This window comes from Uloborus diversus, chromosome 8, assembly GCF_026930045.1.
Source record: "Uloborus diversus isolate 005 chromosome 8, Udiv.v.3.1, whole genome shotgun sequence".
In the NCBI taxonomy this organism is placed as follows: domain Eukaryota; kingdom Metazoa; phylum Arthropoda; class Arachnida; order Araneae; family Uloboridae; genus Uloborus; species Uloborus diversus.
In genome coordinates, this window is record NC_072738.1 from 29,668,178 (window position 1) to 29,690,218 (window position 22,041).

Consider the following 22,041-nt stretch of genomic DNA (forward strand, 5'->3'; position numbering starts at 1 on the left):
CTATCTTCTCGTTTTTCAGCAAAACTTCTCACAACTTCGTCATGGCTGAAAATAAACAAGGGGTGGAAAATAAACAACTCCCTTGTATCATGGGAAATAAAATGTGATGTCATTACTGCCATCTGTTAATGAGAAATGGCATTTTGTGTTTGGATAACGGAGGTGAGAATTTATTGTTTGACGTAATTTCTTATTCTACTAAAACGAACTAGAACAATGTTAAAAAACTAAATATACTTGAACAATTAATGTTTGAGATATTTGTGAAGGAAATAATAAATAAATAAATACATACTTTTAATTAAACAAGTTATTAAGCAACATAAACAGTCACACCAGGTGTGCGCCATGCTACGGAAGTGAGAATTCACACCTCCATCCACCAGATCCAGTCACAGACTGGATGTGAGTCATAGACAAAATTCCCTTTTTCTTTTCAAAATATGCAAAAGTTCTTTGTTTTGAAATCTATAGCCTTATTGAATTCAAATGAACATGGAACACCAGCTGGCCTCTTAGTGGCTGTTCATAACCTGTCACCACTGCCTTGTAAATACCAACTGGCTCATGAAATTCACTCTGATAACACTAAATGGTTGTACCGTATTCATGGGCCACAGCAGCGTCAGTTTTAGCTGCCTAAAAGGCTTATTATTTAAATCCAAACTTCCGAGTGTCTGACGGTCTGTTACTGGACCCTTCTCTGTTACTGGTGACCTTACCCAACACAAAGTTTGCAAAAACAGTAACCGACGCTTGTTTCTTTTGTTTGTGCTACTTGGGAATGGAGGAATAGTTATTGCCTTTCATACATAAACTCTCCTTCTGAAGGAGAGTTTATGTATGAACTATATAGGAGAGTTTATGTATGAACTCTCCTTCTGAAGGAGAGTTTATGGCCGAAATGCATCAACTATTCATTGATTCATTCCCAAGTAGCACAAATGACGTTTCGTAAACGTTTTGAAATGGTTGTCACAACGCTTAAAATCATTTTACGACGCTTATATGACGAAGTCGAGGATTTTTGTGATCTGACATTTCCGAAAATTTTGGGCTAGCAGCACATTCTAAAACTGAAAAATTATTAAAAAAGAAAAACTTTTGAAATGGTTTTCTTCAATGATTTTGTGTGCGTATTTGAAGAGTTATTTTTTTTTTTATGAGGGGTAGGGGAGTCGAGCTTCCTCATAGTTTCCGAAAATTTTAGTCTTCATAAAATTTACTTGAGACTTGAGCCCCATTACCACCTTTGGACGAAGTGTGCTACAGTCAACTCCCGTCAGAAACGTGTATTTTCGCAGCAAAAAGCAGATACTAATCAGTCTTTTTTTGGGGGGAAGGGGGGGGGGGGGGTGAAAAATTGTATAAATTTAAACTTGGTGTTGTTTATGCTTTATTTATTTATTTGCTTATTTAATTATTTATTGGGCTTTCTGCATCATGCATACACTAGTTCTTTATTGATATTAAGTTCTGTTGTGCAAAAATACAAAACATGTATACTGTACTGTATATATTTTAACTATTTGTAGAAAACATTATGCATCAATACAGTCAAGTTATTGAAAAAGAACAGTTTTTACCTGTTTAGTCTTTTTTTTTTTTTTTTTTTTTTGCGGTTTATCCGCGTTTTTTATTATCTGCGGCACTTGTGCAACCCAGTTCCGTGGATAAACGGAAGTTAACTGTACTTAAGTATTCACTATTTTCATAGTGATCTCGGAATAACATGGCAGTAAATTTTGTGCTTTTTAGATATGTGATAAGTACGAGTATAAAACTAGTAAAATTTTTGAAGGTTAACTAGGGAATCAGTTAGGAAAATGTTTTTCCAGGGTCATATTACCATTACCATCATATAATTGATGGTAATGGTAATATGACCATGATCATAATATCCTTTGTGTTTGAAGTTGCGATTTTTCAGTTAGTACTATTCCTAATCCTCTCCATTTCATTTTAGCGCCTATCTGGACGATATGACATTGGAATTCAACATGTGTGATGACAGCCGTTGACTACTGATGGATACCTCTGTATACACGTTCCTCTAGGGAATTTCATCAAAGTAAACTTTCGAAGAAATGTAGCCCACTTGAAATGTTTCCAAATTTTAAGGATGAGACTTAAAGTAAAGGGCTGAGGTACATAACTCAGCTAATCCAATCAACTTCAGCAGAAAATTGCATTGCATATTCAACAACCGTCTCATTTCGGAACGTACGAGCCAAACTTTAAAATCCATGACGTGATTATTCTTGTTTAGAGAAAAATCAGTTCTGCAAAATAATCCTTGAAAGAACCTTTTGTCAGAACGCTCATTGTTCAAAAGTAGCTGTGAGTTATATGTTTAAGAAGGTACAGCAAAACTGCCATTAGCAAGCATTCTGTTATGAACGTTAGTTTATTTTGTTGCTCATGTCTTTTATTTTCCCCCGCTGTTGAACAAAGCGGTGGTGTACGAAAGTAACATCCGAAGCAATCATTTGATTTTGAACTGTTCATGTTATTCATGTCATCTCTCTTCGGACCAAAGAAAGTGTTCATGAACAAAGACATTGATAATCAGAAGAATTACAAATGTTTCGTCTGCCAGTGCTACGAATCATAAGAAGGCTTAGTCTGTGACACGAAACATTTCATTTCTGCAAAATTTTATCAAGGAATTAAGTTATAATACCAATTCTATGAGCCCAAAATCTATTCTTGCTGTGATCTTTATTTATCTTCGCTTTGATTTGACAAGCATGGTTAACATTAAATTTGCTGAGCATTGACTCACTTTAAGTTGAATGGATAAGAAGGTTTTGAGGAAATGAAAAGACGTTCAGTAACAACATTAAAGATTAAGAGTTTAAGTTCACTCCACTAAACTGAAGGAATCACTTGGCAGCACAGACTGATATTCTTTCTTCTTCAGTGAATGAAGCGGTGTCAAAAATTATAGAAGGAGATTTTATACGCAATACGTCTACGTGCGCCCCTGAAAAATTTGTTGATTTCGTTATAAGATATTCATTTACAGCTTCTTTTATTTAATAAATTCAAGCGCAGACGCACACAAAGAGATAAAAGTGCACTTTTTTTGCAGCTATGCAAGCCAGAAGCACACTGCATGTAAGCTAGATTTTTGTATCAACAAAATCAGTTTATTCGAGAAACGCCATGTATTGCCTTCTCTGATGAAAAGGACAGTGAAACTGCTTATGAATGAAAAGAAATTATTCCGTCTATGAAAGTAAAAAAACTATTTTCTTGTAATTTTTTTTAAAATACCTATCCGCAATGACACATAATTTGAGAATCGGGATTGGTGAACAAAATTATTCATGTGAAGGTTGTTCTGAAACATTTTCAGACGGTCCAGACTTACAGAGACATTTCGAAGTTCAAACAGTCGAAAAGACCCCCTCATGTGAAATATATTCAAAATCAACTCCTCGCCCTTCACTTTTAGAAACAAATTTAAAAGGCCAAGCTGGAGAAATCCCCTATTTATGTGAATATTGTTTGAAGACCTTTTCTAACGCCTCACGTTTAAAGTCACATTTAAGAGTCCATATTAGCAAAAAATCCTACTCGTGTGAATATTGTTTGAAGGCATTTTCTGGTTCTGCCTCTTTAACGCGACATTTAAGAGTCCATTCTGGTGAAAAGCCCTTTGTGTGTAAATATTGTTTGAAGGCATTTTCTATTGCTTTCTCTTTAAGGCGGCATTTAACAGTTCATACTGGCGAAAAGCTCTATTCGTGTGAAACTTGCTCAAAGGTATTTTCTAATTCTACAGTTTTAAAGCAACATTCAAGGGTCCATACTGGTGAAAAACCCTATTCGTGTGAATGTTGCTTAAAGACATTTTCTAATTCTACAGTTTTAAAGCAACATTCAAGAGTCCATTCTGGTGAAAAGCCCTTTGTGTGTGAATATTGTTTGAAGGCATTTTCTATTGCTTTCTCTTTAAGGCGGCATTTAACAATTCATACTGGCGAAAAGCCCTATTCGTGTGAATATTGCTTGAAGGCATTTTCTAATTCTTCAGGTTTAAAGAAACATTTAAGAGTCCATACTGGCGAAAAGCTCTATTCGTGTGAAACTTGCTCAAAGGTATTTTCTAATTCTACACTTTTAAAGCAACATTCCAGAGTCCATACTGGTGAAAAACCCTATTCGTGTGAATGTTGCTCAAAGGCATTTTCTAGTTCCTCAGAGTTGAAGCAACATTTAAGAGTCCACACTGGTGAAAAACCCTATTCGTGTGAATGTTGCTTAAAGGCATTTTCTAATTCTACAGTTTTAAAGCAACATTCAAGAAGCCATTCTGGTGAAAAGCCCTTTGTGTGTGAATATTGTTTGAAGGCATTTTCTATTGCTTTCTCTTTAAGGCGGCATTTAACAATTCATACTGGTGAAAAGCCCTATTCGTGTGAATATTGTTTGAAGGCATTTTCTAATTCTTCAGGTTTAAAGAAACATTTAAGAGTCCATACTGGCGAAAAGCTCTATTCGTGTGAAACTTGCTCAAAGGTATTTTCTAATTCTACACTTTTAAAGCAACATTCCAGAGTCCATACTGGTGAAAAACCCTATTCGTGTGAATGTTGCTCAAAAGCATTTTCTAGTTCCTCAGAGTTGAAGCAACATTTAAGAGTCCATACTGGTGAAAAGCCCTATTCGTGTGAATATTGTTTGAAGGCATTTTCTAATTCTTCAGGTTTAAAGAAACATTTAAGAGTCCATACTGGTGAAAAACCCTATTCGTGTGAATGTTGCTCAAAAGCATTTTCTAGTTCCTCAGAGTTGAAGCAACATTTAAGAGTCCATACTGGTGAAAAGCCCTATTCGTGTGAATATTGTTTGAAGGCATTTTCTAATTCTTCAGGTTTAAAGAAACATTTAAGAGTCCATACTGGCGAAAAGCCCTATTCGTGTGAAACTTGCTCAAAGGTATTTTCTAATTCTACACTTTTAAAGCAACATTCAAGAGTCCATACTGGTGAAAAACCCTATTCGTGTGAATGTTGCTTAAAGGCATTCTCTAGTTCCTCAGAATTAAAGCAACATTTAAGAGTCCATACTGGCGAAAAGTCCTATTCGTGTGAATATTGTTCGAAGAGATTCTCTAACAATTCAAATTTTAAGAAACATGTAAGAGTCCATACTAATGAAAAACCCTATTTGTGTGAATATTGCTCAAAAGCATTTTCTTCTGCTTTCAATTTAAAGCGACATTTAAAAGTTCATACAGTTGAGAAGCCATAGTTGTGTCAATATTGTTCAGAGTCATTTTGTTGGGATTTAATATTGCAGAGACATTTGAGGCAGTGAGAAGCCAAGGGATGTAAGTCGCAGAATTAAAATTTGGAGCTAACCAGTGCAAATGGTAAGTGAACCTCTCCTCTGTCTTGGGGCAAGAGATGGTACTAGTAGCCCTGGTAGTTGCTGCTATACAGCTTGATTTAGAAAAAAAAAAATCAATGAAAGCCTACCTAGGATGTTATCTTTAAACGCGCTTTACTCAAAACTTAAAAATGTCCATTTGCATCTCTTTGCTTCTAACTGCCCCATTTGATAGTTCATACAATAGACTAATGATAAGGGTAGACCGAGCTTTCCCAGACTTGCTAATGAAAAAATTGGTTCATGGATACATCATGTGACTGGTGGGAGGCTTGGCGAAAACTTTGGCAGCATGGTTGCTAGATGGCGACATTATCTATAGTTTGGCACTCGACATGTATCTTAAGACGTAATGTGTTTTCATTATAATTTTTTTCCAGGTGCAGAGATTGATTTTTCTTTTAGTTATGCATTATTTTGACATTAGTAATCAGTTTATGATCATAGTTTTCAGTAACTTTTATTTCATTTGGAACTGCTACGTCAGCGTTAGCGTGAACGGAATGGCGTAAACGTTTTGCGTTAACACAAAAATGTACGAATCGGTATCTTAAATTGAAATTGTAGGTAAAAATCTTACCGTTTGCCGATTCTTTTTGGGCGCTTGCATCTTTAATTGCTTAGAGAGTTATTGAAATTGATTAAAGAAAATGCACAATACTATCTAAACAAAAAGCTCACTATATTAACAAAATATTTTCAACTTAGAATAACAAATTTAAAAACCGTACTCCATAAAAGATCATTCTTCCGTGTTCCATCAATTCTATTTATTTTATTTCTCGCGGGCGTTGATCGTCTGCTACGATCAACGCCCGTTGTTGCTAGGATATCCACTAGTCACATGGTTCGGTTTATGAGCAGCAAAAGGGTTGCCATAGCTCGGTCTATTCTTATTATTAGTCTATGGTTCATACTGGTGAAAGGCTCGATTCGTGTGAGTATTGTTCAAAGGCATTTTCAAATAGTTCAAGCTTAAACGACACATGAGAACCCACGCTGGCAAAAGACTATTCGTGTGAGTAGTTTTTAAATGTATTTTCTAACGCATTAAGTTGAAAGAAACATTTCACAGTTCGTTCTGGTGAAAAGCGTTACTCATTTGTTGTTATGAACTCCTGTCGATCTTCAGCCTCAAAAAGCCGTATGAAGTACACACTGACCTAAAACCGCTTTTACGTTAAAACCGTATTTGTGTGAATATTTTACGAAACTATTTCCTTGTTTTTCAGAGAAAAGCTTTGCTGATGATATTCGTATGATTATTGTTCGGAAACATTTTTCTAATGCTGTTAGCTTAAAAGAGAAAAACAATCATCCAAGACGCATTTCTGGTGGAAAGCCACATCCAAGTAAATTCGTATCAAAAACATTTAGTTTTGAATTAACGAATCATTTTAGAGTTCATGAAGGCATTCAGCCTCATGCATGTGACCGCTGTATGTCAAAAGCATTTTCCACCGTTTTTGGCTTGAAAAACCTTTTGAGAATCCGCACTAATTAAATCTACACACGTGTGAATTTTGCTGAAAAATGTTTTCTGATCAAACCAAACTGATTTTTTTTTTTACACATCCAATACCAGTCGACACACTGAAGAATGTATTCTGGCAAGAAATTTTGTTCTTGTGTCAGTTTCGATTAACGACTTTTTTTGTACTGGTGACAGCGAGAGCTATGATAGATTACTAACAAGAAAATGGCTATGTTGTGCAACTTACTCCAGTGTCTTTATTTTGTAATACTAATTGCTACCAAATAAATGATATTTCATGCTCACAGAATTTTTATTTCCTTACAGGTTGTACATAGGTAATTAAGAGCAGTGAAATGGCTCTTCTGAGCCCCACCATAAGTGCCAACACCATGGGCGCCTATATGGGGAGGGGCAAGTGGGGGATCAAGCCACCTCCCCCTTAGAAGTTAGAACTTCTTTGTTTTTAGTGCTTTTTTCTTTGCAAAAATGTAAGAACATTTCTTCTCCAGCCATTAATGAATAAGTTATTAAAAATGTCAAATTTAAATAACTCTAATCTATACTGAAATCGGTTTTCATAGGGAAAATGTCCTGCTAAACCATGGGGAAAATATCTGAGCCCCCACTTAAAATTTTGCATACGGATTCAGTCACATGTGGGCCAACATATGTGACTGAAGCATGACTCAAACGTACCGTTTGGCTGTCATGGTGCTGTGGGTGCATTAAGCATTTTGGGTGGTGCTTGGTACATTAGGGGTGACCCATGTTTCGTATACGATAGCACCCCATAAAGTCATTAAAGCAGTGACTTAATGGAGTACTGTTGAGTTCGAAGAGATTTTTTTTTTTTTTTTGCAACCGAATGAATTTAGATCGAATTTGGGCAATAACGCCATTTTTGTGCGCTTATGGAGAGCTCGTCGTGAACTCTTAAATAGTTCGTGCCTTTGCTTTCCAGCGGAGTTTCGAAATGAAATTATAATTTCTTTAATTTAGTTCAAAACTTGCGCAGTAGAGTGTAAAAGTATATCCTATCTCTCTATACTTTACGTATTGCGTTTTAATTTATTTCAGCTTGAGAATGGATCAGAAAAGTTTCTCCTACTTCAACTAACTGAAAGGTGTAAAATTGAGGTTGACGAAAGGAACTGTGTCTTATTTACTTGCCAGAGGTTTAAACTTCCAGCAAAATCTACCCTACGAGCAGCTAAGAGGCAACAAATAGAAACTGTTGAAGACATTTTTAAAAAATGTGTTGAGATGTCACCAAATGCAAGAACCAGTGGCAATTATGGATGTCATCCATATGCTCAGCTGAAGATCTAGCAAGTAACTTTGACAAGCTTGTCAAGTCAAAGCTACAAGTCAAGTAACATCATCAGTACTGATTTGGGTTGCACTGCCTCTCCAGATCAACAAGCTAAAGCTTTCCAAACAGTGATAGAAGTGCGGGAGTATTCAATTAATTTATCAAATTGCCCTCTTAACACAACATATGGTGAATTTTACGATGAAGATAGCGACGTAATGAATCGACTGATTCTGAACCCGAAGATGTCAGGGATGATAAATTGCTCTTACAAGCATGCATAGTGAAAGTAGTGTAGCAAAAATCGTTCATGTTTTAGGGATTCCTAATCAAAATAAGTTTTTTATTGAATTTTTATCCAAAAATTAAAAATCATCAGGGCTAAGTGTCATGACCACCCAAAAATATCAGGATGAAAGAAACAGATGAATGGCATATTTTTTGTTATGTCTCCCAATAATGTTTCTCACCTTTTCTAAGAAACTTTAACCTAGCTGGAATTCTACAGAACTTTATTATTTGTCCTTCAGATCCCAAGAAGCATTAAACTAAGTTTGCCAACAGCATTTCGCAGGATTTTTTTTTTTTTTTCAATGCCCAAAGTATCATGGCTGGATTTGAAATTTCGATCGAAAAATCATAGAATTTTGTAAACCAAATTTTGACCTAGTGGGAATATTACATAACTAATGGAACGGTGAACTAATTTCTCAGGATTATGATTTACTTACCACAGATGCTGGTATTGTGGAAAACTACTTATAACAGATGTTGTTTCCACAGTTAGACGTAATAACCAGATCGTAGTTTTAAGAACATATCCCATTTATTGCAATTAATGCAATCTAATTCCACATGTCCTCCTTCTGTCTCACAAAATGAAGTCTTGTCTACAGAAGAAGTTCAATAACTAAAGCAAATTGCAGCAGTCAGAATTCACATGGAAAGAGTAACTAATAGATTAAGACTTTTCGCTATTCGGTCAAAACATATACTTGTGTTCACAACCACTTATTGTGGTTATTCGATCCAATTTTAATTGTACTTTTTTGAGTTGATCAATTTTCAAAACAATTTAATTAAAATATAAAAATAATTTTACTTCTACTTTGCAATAAGAAAGTAGCATTATAATATGTTTTATACTTTTGATATGATTTTTACTTTCTTCTATATCTAATATAAGAAGAAAGTATTGGATTCGTGCAAATTTTCGAATTTTGACGGATTCGAACGTTTTGAGATGTGCCGAGTCCATTTCGACTATTTTTGGAAAATGTCTGTCTGTCTGTGTGTATGTCTGTGTGTCACGTCTGTGTGTGACCAGTTTTTTGTGGCCGCTCTACAGCAAAAACTACCGCATGAAATCGAACGAAATTTGGTACACATGTGCCCCTATGTGAACTTGTGCCCATTGGTTTTTGGCGCGAATTCCTCCAAGGGGGGGTGGAGCAATGGGACGTTTTTTGAGTTACGCGTGCTTGCTATTCCTCAGGAAGTAACTGGCGGAATCAAACAAAATTTGGTCCATATGTTGCCATCAACAGGAACAGGTGCTGATTCAATTTTGGTGTCAATAACTCAAACGGGGATTGAGCTATAGAACGTTTTTGGTCGTCAATTGTGACTGCTGTATCTCAAGAAATAATGAACGGAATGAAAGAAAAATTTATCGGCAAGTAGCCCTTAGTGGGTATAAGAGCTGATTTCATTTTGGTGTCAACAGCTAAAAAGGGAGTAGCGCAATCGCTGTTCTTTTTTTCCATTGTGAGTGCCCTATCTCAAGAAGTAATACTACGTTCTGATTGAAATTTGGAATATATGTTAATCCATATGTAAACAGGCTTTGGTTCAATTTTGACGCCAATCGCTAAAAGAGGTGTTGATTTTTTTTTTTTTCTAGTTTTTGCATGTGTAATTTTGTTTTTGTTGGGAATATTGCATATTGTCAAGCATGGGGAGGGATCAGAAAAAAAAAATATATATATAGAAGAAAGTTTCGTGAGGGCCACAACATACTAGTTTTATTCTTCATTATGATTTCTTTATTATTTTAAAGGAATGCTATTACATTGTCAAAGATAGTTTCTTTGACTGTGTTGTTTTGAACTCACCGCCTCAATTGTGAGACGCGACCGCTTAGACTACCTGGCCTGATGCCCCCAAAGATAAGTTAAAACATGATTAGCATCATGAGCTTTTTTTTTTTTTTTTTTTTGTATATTAATTTTTAATTCTTGTTATGTTAAAAATTTATTGATATCAATTAAAATATCCTAATGTACGTTGCACATTGAATTACATTGGAAAAAAAGTGAAAACTTACTTTTACAGGGATTTTTCTTTTCAACCCGGTTTATAGCAATGCACCATGTTTGCCGGTCATTTTATTTCTCTTTGTACATAAAAAAATATTCTTTCAGGAAGTGCTCTAGCGGAATCCGTACACATTGATACGATACAATACTTGTATCTTACTGACATACTTTCACATGATACAAAATTGCTGTTCAAGAAAGTTTTTCTCAGTTAAAACTCTGTGCTAAGACCCCTATATATACGAGCCGACGCATCAGCTTAAGATTTGCCATTTTGGATCAGAGCGCGTGTTTGAGTGGTTGTTTTTCTGACACGTTATCGCGTTTAGTGCTTGTTCACTGTGAGCAATTATTAGCGTCACGTGAATTGTTTATTAAATAAAATATTATTTTCGAAAAATTCGGCGAAATCCGAAACTTTGCTGTGGTAACCCTAGCAGCGCAACAATGAAAAATTCGATCCAAAATGGCTAAACTTAAGCTGATGCGTTGGCCTATCTATATAGCGGCTCTACTCTGTGCCTCAGAGTCAGAGGAACGTAATGATAATTTTGCAGTAGAGGGAAATTTTTTTTTTCTTTTCTGGCACATGAAAAGAATGGGAACTCTGGTAAATTATCGAAAAGGATTTTTTTTTTAAAAAGAATTACGTTCACATAGCTCGATGCAGGATAAGCCGTTGCTACATACAATGCACTAATAAACAGAAAGTCGTAATTTTTGGACTTACGTCCTTCTGGCTCTGAGGTACAGAACTTAGGTAAGGTGTAGATTTTCTCTTAAGTGCGAAGGAAAAAAAAATTGTTCCAATCTTAAAGAAAATGTAGTGAAAAGAGTAGTCCGAAATTTTGCGTACTCCCCTGTCACTTTCAATAGCATGTTACGCGTAGTTATGGTTGATTGTTTGTTTTATACACTGTTATCTTGAAGCCGTAAGCATCGGTAGAACAACTTTTGTTCTTGCAGCTGCAAAAGCATGGCAAAACATTCAGCTATCTGGATTGGTAGAGCACCATCCAGATTTGGATGGTGCTCTACCAATGTTTATAACTCCTCTGGGTAATGTATATTGAGTCTGTATATATTTTTTTAATATTTTCAAAAAAAAAAAAAAAAATTAACAAATTTCAATATTCTCCGCATATTGATTTTTTCCCTTTTTCAACGAGTCTTAAGACTTGGTCTGATTATTGAATAGACCAGGGCCAACCAGGCCGTGGCCAAAGGGCTCTGCTTTTTAGGGGCCATCAAATTGCTTTAATCAAAGGCTAAAATTGCAAGATTTGACAACAGTGTCTTCCAACCCAATATCTTAATCGAACCCTGTAAGACTTAGCACGTTATGGAAACTTCTAGCAAGCTTCATTGATCGCTATTTTTTCCAATGTTATAAGTAAATGCTATCAATGCCGCTCGTCCCATAATCCTTCCAAGTTTTGACAATGAACTTCAATGAAAAAAAATAGAGAAGTAGGAAAACTTAGCCGCCTGGCGCAAGGGCCCCGTCTTGCTTTCCCAACATCTGGCGCTAGATGCTCTTCTATAATCTAAGGTAGCTTAATTAAGATAATAATGTTAATCAATTTTTGTCTCTTAAATATTCATTTTTAATAATTAATTTTATTGACATAATCAGTAAATGATTTAACTTGAAGGAAAAACCAAAAATGAAAACTTGCACGTTAAAAATTATTAGTATTTTTTTAATCTTGTTCTCATAGATTACTCTGATCTAGTTTCGAGAGTTATCCATTTTCCATTAATTGATTAATTCCATTTTGCGGAACTTGAATGCCCTAAACTAAATAGGTTGTTATTTTGTGCACTTATTTAGCCAAGCGAGCAAAAGTACCTTTTTTTTTAAAGCGGGCCTATCGTTATTGCAAAAATTTAAGCCTCACGAAATGTTTCAATTTTCTACAAAAATTCCGCTTTCGGTTCTGTTACTGTGACATTCGCGAAAATTTCAGCTCGCAAAATCACCGATATCTTCACTTTCGCGAAAATTACTGCTCACGAAAATAAGTGCTTCTACAGTATTTGAAATATATGCTGTATAATTAGTATTTAGGCATCGTGTGGCTTTGATAATTTGAGCCATGACCTTGGCAGAGTGACTTCTTTTTGGGATATTAGAGAAGGATAATTAATTAACAGTAAGTTTAGTTGGGTTACTTTTGCAGTAATTTTGCGAAAGTATTCCTATTCAAATCCACGCCGCTAACACGTTCCTTTTTCACTGATCTGCTCAAAATGAATTTGACATTGCCAAGGTCATAGCCACTGGGGATTTACTAGGGGGGCGGTGGGGGTGACCGCCCCCTCCGTTACCTTCATTTTTTGAAAACAGTAGCATGAATCGCAGAAATTACTTGCAATTGCTACTATTTCAATCAATTAATTTGCTTTAAATTAGTTTTAGACATTAGTGTAATTGAGGATGAAAAGCTTACCCACTTTTTAATTTTAACCCCTTCCCTCGTTTTTTTTTAAACTTTAATAACACTGCACAGCAAAAAAAAAAAACCTTTAAAATAATTATTGCTGATTGTTATGTAAAATGACCACTTGAACCCAAATATGACTGCCATTTACCCCCTATAGGTCCCACTTTTTGGAAATGCCGCCAATTTTTTTCAGTTTTCGACATTTTTATTGCCATTATTTTTATTTTGAGTGAAGGGGAGCGTTATATTAGTCATTAACCCTCTTCTGAGGGACTAGAGAGGTGTTAAGTGCAAAAGCATGAATATTTGGAGCAAGTTGGGAGACTCATGGGGCTATTCCGCCTAAAATATTTAAAAAAAAAAAATCATTAAAACCTATTTTTTTTTCCATGGGGCTTGTTTTACAATGTTTTCACTTATTTTCGGCATAAAACCAGAATATAGGACTCACTCCTATGATCCAGTCCCATGTCCGAAAAAATGTTCACGTTGTAAAAAAAAAATATTAAAAGCATCGTATTAAGCATAGCAAAAACCACGCTCACTTACATGTAAAATTAATAGTTTTTCAAAGCTTTAGGGGGAGGGGAGAGCAAATGACTCCATGACCTCCTCCCAACGTGACGGATGTGGAGGGGAGGGGGGTGGCTTTTACGATTTTCAAACGCCACCCCCTTTAATTGACTGTAAATCTGCCCCTAGTCATAGCTATACTACCTCTACTTTGAAAACAATGTACGGGATATTACAATATATTTTTAAAAAATTAAGTTCTAATTTTAACTTATATTCATGCTTATTTTCACTTATTTGGTACGAAAATAAAAAAAACTTAACATTGATAACGATGTAGATTTTTGGAAAAATTGTTGTCTTCCAAAAGAATAGGGCGTTACCCATCAAGTTTTCACAATAATCAACATCTTCTCAAGTGTACTAGACAAATTAATGCCTTTGCCTCCCTTGCAAACAACATTTGCAACTGCATTTTTGAATCCCTTCCCTTTTGAGTCCCTTCTGTAGGGTTATTGCAGGGCTGCCAGCATTTTTCAGACAGTAATGAGCAGTATTAATGAAAAACATATAAAATTTTAAGTGTTTTTATGTAATCTTCAAGCTAGCAAGGTTTATTTACCCCCAACCCTTAACCCTCTCCCAAGATAAGAAGGGAGGGAGAATTACAAATTTTAAAATAATATACCTTAACCATGTCGTTTAAAGATGACCAAAATACAACATTTAAAAATTATAAATGGAAAATTAACTTCTCTGCATTCTGCAACAGTCTTTTATTAAATACAAATCAAACTCTAACTTAAGCAAAGAACTCAACTCACGAAAAATATATTACCAAAATAAATAAGTAAAATTATTTATTAGAGTAAAAATCGAGTTAATCTAAGGCCCATCACACATTAAAATAACTTTCAGTTGTAAAAACAGGAAATAGTTACAACATGCAATAGGATTGAAATCTCTAACAAAAGAAACAGATTTGCACAAAGAATACATTCATTGTTTACCTTGGAATGTTTTCAAAAGTAATTTTTTTCATTAATTATTAAAATAAAGAAGAAAATAATCAAATCTCTAGTAGTGTGGGTTAAATTAAGTGCTAATTGTCCAAAATTTTAAAATGTTTTCAAAATACAAAAGGATTGAAATCTTAAACACGGGAAGCAAATTTCTGCAATGTTACGTGTTTAGTGCTCCCAACTTTTTTTTTTTTATTTAATCAAATTCATAATTTTAACAATAAAAAGTAAAATAAGCTTATCTTGGGCAACAAGTGTTAGATGAACTTCCAACGGTTCAAAACGTTAAAATACTTGTAAGATGCAAAAGGACAGAAATTTTAAACAGAGGAAGCAATTTCCCTCAACGTATGAATGCGTAGTTTTTGCTTTGAGATACGCAGTAGTTGGCAGCAATGTATTGTTTTCAACATAGTTCTTCATTCTTTTTTCTGGTGTTGGGCGCTTAACTTCGATGATGAAGTCTTTTGAAATTCCATCGAAATTTCTCCCTTATTAGAAATCATCAATTCGGAACACCCATAACAGAGCTGAAGGTTTTAAACCTCTCATGTAGGCTAAGAACAGCAGTTCCTGAATGCAGGCTGCTTGGTATTTGGTAGTAATTCTTCCTTAGCCCTGAAAATTGAGGATTAAGTAATAAACCGAAGGTTTTATTTGAACCTTGTATTTCTTTTCAACATCGTGTATAACTTCAGGTTCGAGACATGTCACAGGGAGTTTTTTGGCATGCCCAATAGATTGAGTGAACTTGATGACAAGTGTAGACTGTTAATTCCTTTTTAAACTAAATTAAAAATTCGTCTGCTATACTAACAATTGAGCCGTGGTGGCCTGATGGGTAAGCCATCCGACTTGTGCTCAGAGGGTCCTGGGTTTGATCCTAGCTGGTCAAAGATCCACCGTCTTCATTAAAGGTGACTGGGGGACGCTAAATATGCTCGGAGTCACAAAGTCCTCCAAGTGAAACAAGATCTCTGGGGGTGTTGGACCAGGGATTGCTCTGCTTCTGGTCCATATCAAAAAATTAGAGTTGTCTTCAAGGTCCCATCCAACCAGGGTTGCCAGAATTAAGAACAGTAAATACGGGACTGGCCTCCAGAAGTGAAAAGGGGGGGGGGATATTTTTAACACGCTTATTCATGATAAATCTGAAAAATTCAGTCGCAACAAAGCATTAAACTTCACAAAATGTCGCCCATCAAATTATAAAAATCGTTTTCATTGCGATTGACGACGCAGGGGCAGAGATATATTTCCAACATTAGTCAATGAGCCAATAAAAAGTAACCATTCGATTCCTCATGGACAAAAACATATAAACAAAATCAAAAAGAAAATAATTTTTGCGTTTGTTGCCACATGATTTTCTTATTGCCCATTATTTTTTCCCTTAAAATAATACCTCGTTCTGTAAAATATTGTTATCAGCAAGAATACGGGACATTAGCCGTCCCGTATGGAAGTTCCCCGGGACGCGGGATAATTTTTCAAAATACGGGATTGTCCCTTGAAATCCGGGATGTCTGGCAACCCTGCATCCAACTGGTTAAACCACAAACAGTGGTAGGTACGGGGGACCCTGGAGTGAAAAAATGTACTACCAAATTCTCCAGCAGCTAATTCCACGGTTATAGAGTGTCGAAAAGTCCTTGACACATTTAAAAAAAAAAAACATAGAAAAACAAGTTGTTCTATGAATATGCAGTTTGCACAAAAATACTTTGCAGGTTCACAAATATTTTTACGAAGTCATAAAATCTGTACCTCAGAGCCAGAAGGACATAAGTCACATTATGGTGATTTTACAGGAGAGAGGAAAATTGATTGTACTTTGCACTAATAAACTGAAAATCTCAATTTTTGGACATACCTCCTTCTGGCTCTGAGGTACAGAAAAATTCTTGACTCATTAAAGTATTGTGCAAACCACAAATTCACACGACAATTTGATGCATTTCTGTAAATTTTTTAAAATGTGTCAAGGACTTTACTTACTCCCTGTCTAATTAATCAACATTTTTTCAGTCTCGTCTGCTTCTGAAAAATAGTTGACCAACTTCTTTTCATTGGTTTGTATGCATCCTTGCAAAATTGAGGGATTTTCAGGTGTAAAATCTCACTTGGACTAAACTGGAATTATACAGTCAAACCCCGCTATAACGAACCCTCAACTGACCGACTTGAGAGATCGCTATAGCCGAGGGTTCGCTACATCCGATTTTTAAAAAAAGTCTAAATTCACTCAATTACTTCCATAATGGACATCCTAATTACACAATGTTTCTATCAGTAGTTAGGTTCACAAAAAGTGAAATGTATTATTTACATTGTACTCAATAAAAAGCAAACTATAAAAATTTACTTTTTCTATGAAAAAAAAATTCTACAGCATGGACGAAGGATGTTATTTTAGGTTGCAAGCATTTTGATTTTGAACGCATTTCACCACTTTTTTCGTCAGCTGTTGGAAACAAATCCGCAACATGTTTCAGTTGCAAAAAAAAAAAAAAAAAGTTAAAAACATTGACAGTTGCCTTCGGAGCTGAAATTGGAGGTTCGGGATCTCCTATTTCTTCATCAATATCAGAAGATGAGTTCAAAGTGAAATTGTTCTTGTGAAAGGTTTTTGCATAGATCAGAAAATACTGAAGCACATGAAACCAGAAAACTTCTTTGCACATTTTTAAAGTCATAAAATTTGTCCACTTTTTAGGTCAGGAACGTTTACGAATGAAAGGATTTCTTTCTTACTTTTTGCACCAAATGTTGAAAAGCTTGAAATTTTTGAAAATTTTGGTTCACTATAGCCGATTTTTGAACAATTGGGGATCGTTACAAGCGTTTGAAATTGCATTAATGACATAGGACTTCAGTTCGGACCATTCAAAAGGATCGCTACAACCGGGGGATCGCTATATCCCGGGTTCACTATAGCGGGGTTTGACTGTATAAATTTTTGAATGGCTCCAACTTCTATCTTTTGCAGTACCATTCTACTTCTGTGGGGCATGGGGTCGAGCATTTTTTATGCACCCAGAGAAGGACTGCAACTGTATGCTTGCAGCCACTTTGTAGCAACCTTCACAATGTTACAAACAGATGATTTCTAGCACTTCATCATAAATCAATGAGTGAGACACTGTAGGTTCTCTAATTTGATGTTCTGGTGTTATTTTAGCTATCGTTGTGCAGATACTTCTCACCCCTCTCACTTGTAGTTTGCTTATAACCTAGTGCATTGTCACTAAAGACTTTCTAGCTGATTTACAATAAAAAGTATTTTGCACATTAGTTGGAAGATAGTTTCAACAACAAAGTACAGATAAGCAAAAACCAAACAGCTTGTTACTAGATCCCGAGCAAATGTGGTTTCATTCTTATTAGAAACTAGTAGTACCCGCACGGCTTTGCCCGTAATAGAAAAATTAAAAGGTCTTTTGGTTTGCCTGTATATTTACAAATAATGTACGGTGAATTTTCTCGCCAATCGGCTTGTACCCATGTTACGGTTCCACGTTGTGATAATTTCGTAATTTACTCGTCCATCTTATGATATTTTTGTTCTTAAAATTGGAGTAGAAAAAGAACCGCATCGAATTTTCGAAAAAGCGCTTTGAGGTGCACACCCCCATGCTACAAATTTAACTTTGTGTCAAATTTCATGAAAATCGGCCGAACGGTCTAGGCGCTATGCGGGTCACAGAGATCCAGACATCCAGACAGAGAGACTTTCATCTTTATTATTAGTAAAGATAACAGTAGATATCCAATTAGTTAAATTCAAAATAATTCATTATTTTTAGCTATACCGAAAATACCGGTATTCTACCCCATCAAATACCGGTATTGTACAAAACTGATTTTTTTTTTTTTTTTTTTTTTTACACATCCAATACCAGTCGACACACTGAAGAATGTATTCTGGCAAGAAATTTTGTTCTTGTGTCAGTTTCGATTAACGACTTTTTTTGTACTGGTGACAGCGAGAGCTATGATAGATGACTAACAAGAAAATGGCTATGTTCTGCAACTTACTCCAATGTCTTTATTTTGTAATAATTGCTACCAAATAAATGATATTTCATGCTCACAGAATTTTTATTTCCTTACAGGTTGTACATAGGTAATTAAGAGCAGTGAAACGACTCTTCCGAGCCCCGCCATAAGTGCCAACATCATGGGCGCCTATATGGGGGGGGGGGGGCAAGTGGGGGTTCAAGCCACCTCCCCGTTAGAAGTTAGAACTTCTTTGTGTTTAGTGCTTTTTTCTTTGCAAAAATGTAAGAACATTTCTTCTCCAGCCGTTAATGAATAAGTTATTAAAAATGTCAAATTTTAATAACTCTAATCTGTACTGAAATCGGTTTTCATAGGGAAAATGTCCTGCTAAACCATGTGGAAAATATCTGAGCCCCCACTCAAAATTTTGCATATGGACGCCTATGGTCAACCCATGTGACTGAAGTATGACTCAAACGTACCGTTAGGCTGTCATGGTGCTGTGGGTGCATTAAGCATTTTGGGTGGTGCTTGGTACATTAAGGGTGAACATACTTAAAATACACCGCCAGCTCAATTATTCCATCCGAGGACCGCAGTTTCATGCTTTTTAGCACTCATCAGCCCGGAATAGGAATCACATGAGCTGGAGATGAAAAACCTCTTAAGGGAGCCATGAGAGCCAAACAAACTGGTAGCTAATGCAGAATTAGCAAACCAAGATGCCTTAAGAGGTTTTTCACCTCCAGCTCATGTGATTCCTATTCCGGGCTGATGAGTGCTAAAAAGAACGAAACTGCAGTCATCGGATGGAATAACTGAGCTGGCGGTGTATTTTAAGTATTTCTGCCTCAGCCATGGCTTTTGGGGCGGTAACTTACTACAAAATAGGGGTGACCATGTTTCGTATACGATAGCACCCCATAAAGTCATTCCAGCTGTGACTTTATGGAGTACTGTTGAGCTCCAAGAGAATTTTTTTGCAACCGAATGAATTCAAATCGAATTTTGGTAATAACGCTATTTTTGTACGCTTATGGAGAGCTCGTCGTGAACTCTTAAATAGTTCGTGCCTTTGCTTTCCAGCGGAGTTTCGAAATGAAATTATAATTTCTTTAATTTAGTTCAAAACTTGCGCAGTAGAGTGTAAAAGTATATCCTATCTCTCTACACTTTACGTATTGCGTTTTCATTTATTTCAGCCTGAGAATGGATCAGAAAAGTTTCTCCTACTTCAACTGGAAGGTATAAAATTGAGGTTGACGAAAGGAACTGCGTCTTATTTACTTGCCAGAGGTTTAAACTTCCAGCAAAATCTACCCTACGAGCAGTTAAGAGGCAACAAATAGAAACTGTTGAAGACATTTTTTAAAAATGTGTTGAGATGTCACCAAATGCAAGAACCATTGACAATCATGGATGTCATCCATATGCTCAGCTGAAGACCTAGCAAGTAACTTTGACAAGCTTGTCAAGTCAAAGCTACAAGTCAACTAACATCATCAGTACTGATTTGGGTTGCACTGCCTCTCCAGATCAACAAGCTAAAGCTTTCCAAACAGTGATTGAAGTGCGGGAGTATTCAATTAATTTATCAAATTGTCCTCTTAATACAACATATGGTGAATTTTACGATGAAGATAGCGACGTAATGACTCATTTGATTCTGAACCCGAAGATGTCAGGGATGATAAATTGCTCTTACAATCATGCATGATGAAAGTAGTGTAGCAGAAATAGTTCATGTTTTAGGGATTCCTAATCAAAATAAGTTTCTAATCGAATTTTTATCCAAAAATTAAAAATCATCAGTGCTAAGTGTCATGACCAACCAAAAATATCAGGATGAAAGAAACAGATGAATGGCATATTTTTTTTTATGTCTCCTAATAGTGTTTCTCACCTTTTCTAAGAAACTTTAACCTAGCTGGAATTCTACAGAACTTTATTATTTGTCCTTCAGATCCCAAGAAGCATTAAACTAAGTTTGCCAACAGCATTTCGCAGGATTTTTTTTTTACAATGCCCAAAGTATCATGGCTGGATTTGAAATTTCGATCGAAAAATCATAGAATTTTGTAAACCAAATTTTGACCTAGTGGGAATATTACATAACTAATGGAACGGTGAACTAATTTCTCAGGATTATGATTTACTTACCACAGATGCTGGTATTATGGAAAACAATGGCTACTTATAACAGCTGTTGTTTCCACAGTTAGACGTAATAACCAGATCGTAGTTTTAAGAATATATACCATTTATTGCAATTAATGCAATCTAATTCCACATGTCCTCCTTCTGTCTCACAAAATGAAGTCTTGTCTACAGAAGAAGTTCAATAACTAAAGCAAATTGCAGCAGTCAGAATTCACATGGAAAGAGTAACTAATAGATTAAGACTTATCGCTATTCGGTCAAAACATATACTTGTGTTCACAACCACTTATTGTGGTTATTCGATCCAATTTTAATTGTACTTTTTTGAGTTGATCAATTTTCAAAACAATTTAATTAAAATATAAAAATAATTTTACTTCTACTTTGCAATAAGAAAGTAGCATTATAATATGTTTTATACTTTTGATATGATTTTTACTTTCTTCTATATCTAATATAAGAAGAAAGTATTGGATTCGTGCAAATTTTCGAATTTTGACGGATTCGAACGTTTTGAGATGTGCCGAGTCCATTTCGACTATTTTTGGAAAATGTCTGTCTGTCTGTGTGTGTGTGTGTATGTGTGTCACGTCTGTGTGTGACCAGTTTTTTGTGGCCGCTCTACAGCAAAAACTACCGCATGAAATTGAACGAAATTTGGTACACATATGTGCCCCTATGTGAACTTGTGCCCATTGGTTTTTGGCGCGGATTCCTCCAAGGGGGGTGGAGCAATGGGACGTTTTTTGAGTTACGCGTGCTTGCTATTCCTCAGGAAGTAACTGGCGGAATCAAACAAAATTTGGTCCATATGTTGCCCCTAACAGGAGCAGGTGCTGATTCAATTTTGATGTCAATAACTCAAACGGGGATTGAGCTATAGAACGTTTTTTGTCTTCAATTGTGACTGCTGTGTCTCAAGAAATAATGAACGGAATGAAAGAAAAATTTATCGGCAAGTAGCCCTTAGTGGGTATAAGAGCTGATTTCATTTTGGTGTCAACAGCTAAAAAGGGAGTAGCGCAATCGCCCGTTCTTTTTTCCCATTGTGAGTGCCCTATCTCAAGAAGTAATACTACGTTCTGGTTGAAATTTGGAATATATGTTAATCCATATGTAAACAGGCTTGGGTTCAATTTTGACGCCAATCGCTAAAAGAGGTGTTGATTTTTTTTTTTTTCTAGTTTTTGCATGTGTAATTTTATTTTTGTTGGGAATATTGCATATTGTCAAGCATGGGGAGGGATCAGAAAAAAAAAAAAGAAAAATATAGAAGAAAGTTTCGTAATGGCCACAACATACTAGTTTTATTCTGCATTATGATTTCTTTATTATTTTAATTGAATGCTATTACATTGTCAAAGATAGTTTCTTTGACTGTGTTGTTTTG

The 22,041-nt window shown here is 35.6% G+C and overlaps 1 protein-coding gene across 1 annotated transcript; it reads left to right on the forward strand.

Moving 5' to 3' along the window:
- The first annotated feature begins 348 nt into the window (after window positions 1–348).
- Window positions 349–10,317, forward strand: LOC129227996 (zinc finger protein 271-like). Its single transcript, XM_054862624.1, has 3 exons — window positions 349–359; window positions 3,966–5,148; window positions 10,249–10,317. Exons 1-3 carry the CDS (start codon window positions 349–351, stop codon window positions 10,315–10,317), a joined length of 1,263 nt encoding a protein of 420 aa, XP_054718599.1.
- The last annotated feature ends 11,724 nt before the right edge of the window (window positions 10,318–22,041 follow it).